The sequence below is a fragment of the Perognathus longimembris genome, chromosome 1 (assembly GCF_023159225.1).
Source record: "Perognathus longimembris pacificus isolate PPM17 chromosome 1, ASM2315922v1, whole genome shotgun sequence".
In the NCBI taxonomy this organism is placed as follows: domain Eukaryota; kingdom Metazoa; phylum Chordata; class Mammalia; order Rodentia; family Heteromyidae; genus Perognathus; species Perognathus longimembris.
This window is the reverse complement of record NC_063161.1, coordinates 93,395,060-93,402,684: the sequence shown is the minus strand read 5'-3', so window position 1 is coordinate 93,402,684 and position 7,625 is coordinate 93,395,060. Positions and strand designations below refer to the sequence as shown.

At 38.7% G+C, this 7,625-nt stretch overlaps 1 protein-coding gene across 1 annotated transcript in view; it reads left to right on the top strand.

Moving 5' to 3' along the window:
* Positions 1 to 7,065: 7,065 nt before the first annotated feature.
* Rorb (RAR related orphan receptor B) overlaps positions 7,066 to 7,625 on the top strand; it is a 182,593-nt gene continuing 182,033 nt past the window's right edge. Inside the window, exon 1 of the mRNA XM_048351691.1 lies at positions 7,066 to 7,507. Coding sequence (XP_048207648.1) covers positions 7,501 to 7,507 — 7 coding nt within the window. The 5' untranslated portion in view covers positions 7,066 to 7,500. The remainder of the gene's footprint in view (positions 7,508 to 7,625) is intronic.

Genomic DNA, 7,625 nt, shown 5'->3' with positions numbered 1-7,625 from the left:
TCTGACATAATAGGAGGAATATTTACCCTAGATGCTGAACTTAGAGTTATACAATTCAATCCTCAATCTTCTGAGTGTTGATCCTTACTTTGATCTTATCACTTCTTTGGAATCTGCCACTTATTTTGCATTTATGAGATTTCATAGTGAAGCATTTGCATTGAGTCTCATTGGAGACTTTAAATTTGGGAGTTTCAAATAATGTTGAAACTGTTCAACTATGGGTGTATTTGGAGATAGATTGAATGTATTTTGCATTAGGTGATAGCATGAACTTTTTAAGCCCTAGTGGGAGTGGGGGAGAGTTATGGTTTTAGGCATTGATTTGAAGAGTTCAGTTGAAAAAGGGTGGGCTTCAGATTTTCAAATAGATTAGGCTGAGGTACCTAGATTAGTAAATGGTACTGAGTCTATGAAGTTTTGTTTCCAGAGAGGATTTACAGAAGGGAAAAGACCCACCCAGAATATGGACAGCACCATCCAGAGGTTGGTACCAGAATAAGGGGATAAAGAAGTAAGGGCCATTAGCTCAGGTATTCTCTCTACTCCCTGGCTACCATGATGTAAGTTGTTCTACCTTGTTCTTTTTTCATGATGGACTAAAACTTGAAACCATCACCCAAGAAAAAAAAAGACCTTTTGTGCCTTAAAAATAATGACATAAATTTGTCATAGAAAAAAAATGAACACATGCATTCAATTGACTACACCATGAGAAAGAGTTTACCTGTAACAAATATCGTAAAAAAAAATCTCCTAAGTTATCTGCCCCTTTCTTTTCTAATAAATGACAGTTCCCAAGGTATTTTATTTGTTTGTTTTCTAAGTTGATGTATATTTCTTTCATAAAGGCTATTGTTTGCCTGTTACTTCTGAAATAAACATTTTTTTCCAGTCCATTGACTTTGTCTTGTGGTTCCTTGGCTTTTGAAAATATTTACTTATTAGCTGACATTTTGGGGAAAGTAAGTCTAGCATTTTCTTTATGGGTTCTGCATTTCCTGATTGAAAAGAGTTTGCCTTTATCCACAATATTATATGAATATACACAAAGCTATAAGTCTACTGTTTCTAGTATTGATTAATTTATATGTAAGTCTTATATTTTCCCCTTTTCCATTGTACTTTTGAATGGCTCATAGATAGTTCCCTTCTAAGCAATTTCCAATCTCCAACTATATACACATATGTGTGTGTTTGTGTGTGTATGTATATATATATATGTGCATTACATGTATATAATTAGAGATATGTAGGTGGATGTATATATGTGGATATTATCATTAGCATGCACCAACATTGAAAATTAATCTCAACCCCTTCCCCTATTTTGCGTTACTTATCCCGACTAGTGGAATATTAATTCTAGCACCCTGTTTACTTGGGAAACTTTTCCTAGACTGCACTCTGGCCACCACCTCAGCCCACTATTCCCAGCATGCCATCATCTACAATGTGTCACAGCTCCTGCCTGAAAATGTGTCCTGCATCTAACCTTTCTATATTTTTCTCTATTTTTGCTGGTGCCAATTTAATTCAGGCTCACATTATCTATGGCATGAAATACATATTATGAAAATATTTTCCTAAACTCTATGATAGACCAAATTAGGCCCTTATTGTTCCATCAATTTTTCACACTCTCTCTTTATTTTCCAAGTCAAAATTCATTGTACTTAGTAAAAAGGATTGAGGAAGTATAGTACTATGCAGTAGACAATGGTTCAAGTGTACATTTCTTCATTCACAAATGTATTTTAGACATCTACTTCATTTTGCCAGAAGTGATTCTAGATTCTGTTTATGCAGCACTGAAAAAATACATTCTAGGAAATTTCCACTCATGGAATTTACATGATAGTTATAAACCTTACTTTGAATTCCAGAGGCAGCATTTTTATATTTGTGCTCTTGGAGAAATTGCTTATCCTTTTAATCTTCTGGTTCTATAAGGGGGCATGGAAGATATAATTTATAACCTGTGTACCTTGAAACAAACAGAAATTACATGGATTGCTAGAAGGTGTGATTTATTCAGTAAATGTTATCAGTAAATGTTATCTGTGCATTTTTCAATTTTCCTAAAATCTAACTCTTCTTCTCTGTCATATATACTAAGGTTAATTTGTGTTCTGGTCTCTGACTCTTTTCTCTTCTTATTAAATAAAGCTGTCTATTCTTTTGTAAGTATTCACATTCTTTTTCTTGTCTTGAATACTTGTTGAATGTGTACCCATACTTTAAAATGATCCAGAATATATAGTACAAATAGTTTATGAAAACTCTGTCTGTGGATGAAATTGAGTACAATGCTAGGAGCTAGTGGCTCACCTCTGAAATCTTACCTACTCAGGCAGCTGAGACCTGAAGGATCTCAGTTCAAAGGCAACCCATGAAGAAAAGTCTGGAAGCGTGGATCATCATTTAACCAGTAAGATGCTGGCCTTGGCTCAAATGACAAAGCATCAGCCAGGATTAAGCTAGCCAAGTAACAAAAGAGGCCCAAATTCAATTCCTAGAGCCTGTGCGCGCACGCGCACTCACACGCGCGCGCGCGCGCGCACACACACACACACACACACACACACACACACACTGAAAAGAGTAAGAGCCAGGCTCCAGGCTGAGGTCTGAGGATTATGATTCAAAACTAGCCCAGGCCAGGAAGTCCATGGGAGTCTTATCTCTAAACTAGCACAATGAAAGATGAAGAGGGAATTGTGGCTTGAGGAGTAGAGCACTAGAGTTGAACACAAAAGCTCATTCACAATGAGTTACAGCCCCAGGCTTGGCACCAAAGGAAAAAAAGAAAAGGAAAGAAAAGAAAATAGAAATACTAATATAAGATATATCCCTATTCTATAAATATGAAAACAATCCAATTTAGCTTTCTTTTATAATTAGGCAACTGTTGTTAATCATTTTTTCTCCCTCAGATTATCATAGTTTAAAATGCAAAGAGTATCTATCTATCATTTCTCTTTATCTACTCTCTCCAGCCCTCTCTCTCTTTATCTTCCTCTCTGTTTGTGATTCATATCCATTGGACCAAAGAGTAAGGATGCTTTCTGTCACCCAGTAATGGCCAGGCACCCATAAAGTACTAGCTCTTCCAAACTCTAGGGACAGCCTTTCTCCTGCTCTCCCAACGCCTGCCTTCTCCTGCAGGAAGCACAAGCTTGCTACACTTAGAGTAGAAGAGGGTCTTGGAGAAAATTTAGGCAATTTCAAATATGGTGCAAAAATCACAGTAGAGCATAATTTCTCAAGCATTTCTTGGATGCCTTCATTCCATTCTTTCCATTTGTAATAAGTCTAAAAGTTCTTGCTAGATGCTGGTAATTCATGCTGCCCCTTGATTTATAATTATTGAAAACACTCTCTCTGGAAAGACTATCTCAGAATATAATAAACCATGACTTCTTTCTTTTCCTTCTAACATTTCATATTGGAATAATTATAAATTTTGTAGTCATCCTACATAGTTGGTTCATATTAAATTTTGTCCCCCTGAAGATACTTCTTGTCCATACACCAAGTCCTTACCTGAAGGATGCTGGCAAGTAGGGAAAGCAAGTACACAGGTAATCCCAAATGAAAGTGGATCTGTTCTTCAGAATGAGCATAATGCTATGTGATAATTGATTGGCACTAAAATTAGTAGACATTGACACACTAATTTAGAATATCTGTAAGACCCAGAGTCAAAAGTGGATTTCAAGCTTATAAGAAATAGTTCCAAAACAAATCAAAGAAAATTAGAAATACCACATTTCATCTGAAAAATTATATTATATTTATGCATATATCATGCAACTTGAGAATGTTGACACGGTATAAACCCAACGTGATATAAATATACTATATTTGTACATATATGCACTTTGTATATATGTAATTGATTCTTGTCCTAATGTATTTAATACATAATAATGTATACAAAATGCAATATTGTATCACATTGTATATTGCATATGTGTATTTTATATATTGTACTTTGTGTATTTTACATATTGTATACAATATATACAATATTGTATATTATGTATATTGTTCATATACAATATTCTATAGAATATATTGTATGTATACTATATAGGGATATATAGTATACTGAATATATATGCAATATCCACAACATATTTTGTATATATGTATATAGTAATTTCTTAGAAATATTGGCTTCTTTCCTTTACATTTTGACTATGTTTTACATAAATGGTCACATTCAGGTGAAACACTGAAGAACACAGTATTTTATATTTTAGGAATTTCCAAAATTACCACATAATAACCAATGGTCAGCATTTATTTCCCTCTGAAATAAAAAATAAGTAGTTTTGCATTGCTATATGTATGATACAGCTTTCAAGAAACAGAATAATATAATAAAATCTGTATTTCTAATTAACAAGTTTTGCCAAAAAATGTTTGGAGGGGAAGAAGAAATGTATTCATAAAAAAGTATGTATTGCTGAAATGCACAAAACAAAGGGTATACAAAGACAAATTGGAGGCAAATGCTTACTATGTATATGTTTTCTGTCATTTTCAAGAATTGCAGTTGTAAATGCAAACCCAGCATTCAATAAGTGATCAGAAATTTAAAAGTTCATACAGAAGTTAAAATTCTTGAATTTTGAGATTTGTCTTTAATGCAAAACAGAAATCTAAAATAGCAACAATAAAAATTATAGAATTTACAAAGTCTTCACATTTTTCAATATCTTTGTATCTCTGCTTGAAATGCATAAAATTAAAATGATAGTCACAATTTGTTTCTTGACTATTTTATATGCAGTAATTTTTAATGAATCAACTAAATTAGGCATAACTTACTGCAGCTTTAATGTAGTTATGATGAATATATTTTAGTTGATTAAAAATGATAAAACCAAGAAGCCTTAAATATTATCTTAAAAGATTAACTACTGTGACAATTACAAATCTAGGGGAAAGGTATTTATAAAGGACTGACTATTCTGAACAGTAACTTCCTATTGTTCATTTCATTTAAATAATGACTCAATCAACTTTCACTCTGTTTCACAACTGGCTTGAAAATGGAAGGCAAACAGTAAGGCTGTGTCAACTATACACTTGTGAAGATTTAGCAAGGAATTTACTTTTTTATGGAGGAGTCCTACTTGGCATTGATCTCATTAGTTCAGCAATCTCAATTCTAAATCATATTTCATGTTGTATGACCTAACATGAACAAAAAGCAAATCATTTGGGTACCTAAAATGAGGGCAAGGCCCACCCTGCTAACAAGTATCCTGAGTATATGTCATTTCTCCAAGCCTCAAGACTAAATAAATCGGGCTGAGATTATGGCCTAGTGGTAGAGTGCTTACCTGGCATACATGAAGCCCCAGGTTCAATTCCTCAGCACCACATTTATAGAAAAAGCCAGAAATGATGCTGTGGTTCAAGTGGTAGAATGCTAGCCTTGAGCAGTGCTAAGGCTCCAAGTTCAAGCCCCAAGACTGGCAAAAAAAAAAAAAAAAAAAAAACTAAATAAATCAATGTTTTTCACCTCTGTCATTTAGGATACCCAATTAACACTTTGCATAGGAACAATGTATGTGTGTCTGTGTGTGTGTGTGTGTGTGTGAGAGAGAGAGAGAGAGAGAAAGAGATTATTAGAACACAAATAAATCATCATAGTTGACAAATTGTATCTAACGAATACAGATAGTTACCTACCTTTTATTGCCAAGCTCCCATGTGTAGGAGCGAGTAAAATCAACTTTCTTTCTCATAAAACCTTACGCCCGCCCCAACTAAATCTGCCTTCTAGCACAGCGGCCACACTGGTCAAAATGGGCCATTTGGCCTTAATTACTGTAGTTCACCCCTAGGGGATTTTCCAAATGCAAATTTTAAATGTCAGCTTTTTCACAAAAAAGAGTCAGACAGAAAAAGAGAGAGGAAAAAGACAGACAGAGTGCGGGCAGAGAGAGAGAGAGAGAGAGAGAGAGAGAGAGAGAGAGAGAGAGAGAGAGAGAGAGAGAGAGAGAGAGAGAGAGAGAGAGAGAGAGAGAGAGAGAGAGAGAGAAAGTTGCAGGGCTTTTCTTTTCTTAATTTGGGGCGGGAACATGGGGCTGGGGGTGGTCTTGTTAAAAGACCCAAGGCCTGCACGCATCAGATTGCATTGTAGTTGTGCAAAAAGTGAGGGAAGTGGTAACGCATTCTAAAACTGAAGCGTCCTGCCTGCACACGCGGAGTCCACCGAAAAAGGACTCGGCAGAATTAAAAAACTAAGCGGGGCCGGCAGATGTCAGGAGAGAGAGGAGGGAGAGAGAAAGGGAACTAGAGGACGAGAGAGACTTAGATACAGAGACCGAGAGAGAGAGATGTAGCGAGCGAGAGGAGAGATGTAGCGAGCGAGAGGAGAGAGGGAGAGAGAGAGAGAGAGAGAGAGAGAGAGAGAGAGAGGGGGGGGGGGGAGAAAGAGAGAGAAACTTGGGACCCTGGCAGTCCCGTAGGTCTGGTTTCCCTAGAACTGGCCAGTGTCCCTTTCCCTGCTCCTGGAGTGGGAAATGCAGTCACCTGCGAGTCTGCCGGACTCTTCTCCACCCAGGTCGGACAGGGTCCGCAACTGGGACTCTTGTGTCCCTAGACTCCGCCCCCAGTCCCCAGCCGCGGCCCCGCCCCCCGCAGTTCCAGCCCCTCCCAGCGTTGCCCCAGCGCTGATTGGCCGAGGCGCTGACAGGAGGCGTGGCCTGGAAGTCTGGGCCAAACCCTCCCTCCGGTATAAACCCCTTCTCAGCTCCCTCTCTCCATCTCTCTCCTCTCTTTCTCTCCCGCTCCCTTCCTCTCAGTAACTGAACAGTGAAAATTCACATTGTGGATCCGCGAACAGGCACAGATGTCATGTGAAAACGCACATGCTCTGCCATCCACACCGGCTTTCTTTCTTTCCTTTCTGTTTCCTTTTTTCCCTTCTTGCCCCTTCTCGCTCTTCTTTGTAACTAACAAAACCACTACCAACTCCTCCTCCTGCCGTTACCCTTCCTCCTCCTCCTCTTCCTCCTCCTCCTCCTCTTCCTATTCTTCCTTCTCAGTCCAAGTGATCACAAAAGAAATCTTCTGAGCCGGAGGCGGTGGCATTCTGTTTTGTTGTTTTGTTGTTTTTTTAAGCAACCACACTGGAGAGAAAGAAAACAGAAAAAAAAAAAAAAGCAAAACAAAACCCAGGCACCAGCCAGGACATTTCTTTTCAACCTTCGTGAAAACAAACAAACAAAAAACAACCATCAAAACATTCGCCACCAACCACCACCACCACCACCATCAAAACTGTTCCTATTAGCGGCGGCGGCGGCAAACGTCACCCGGCGGCCCCAGCGTCCGCCTAAGGGGATGATGGTTTTCTCCTCAGAACAGCTCTTCGCCGACCTTCCTCCCTCGTGCTGAGCGGGATTTTTGGGCGCTCTGGGGTTCGGGCTGGGAGCAGCTTCATGACTACGAGGAGCGGGAGAGAGCGGCCACACCATGCGAGGTAAGGGAGCCTGAGGGCACCGGGGGTCCCCCGCCGATTCCAGGCAGATGGGGCGATGGGGGAGGGGAAGGTACTCAGCCCTAAGGTGGGGATGGAAGTGGTTGGAGACGCAAGGTGC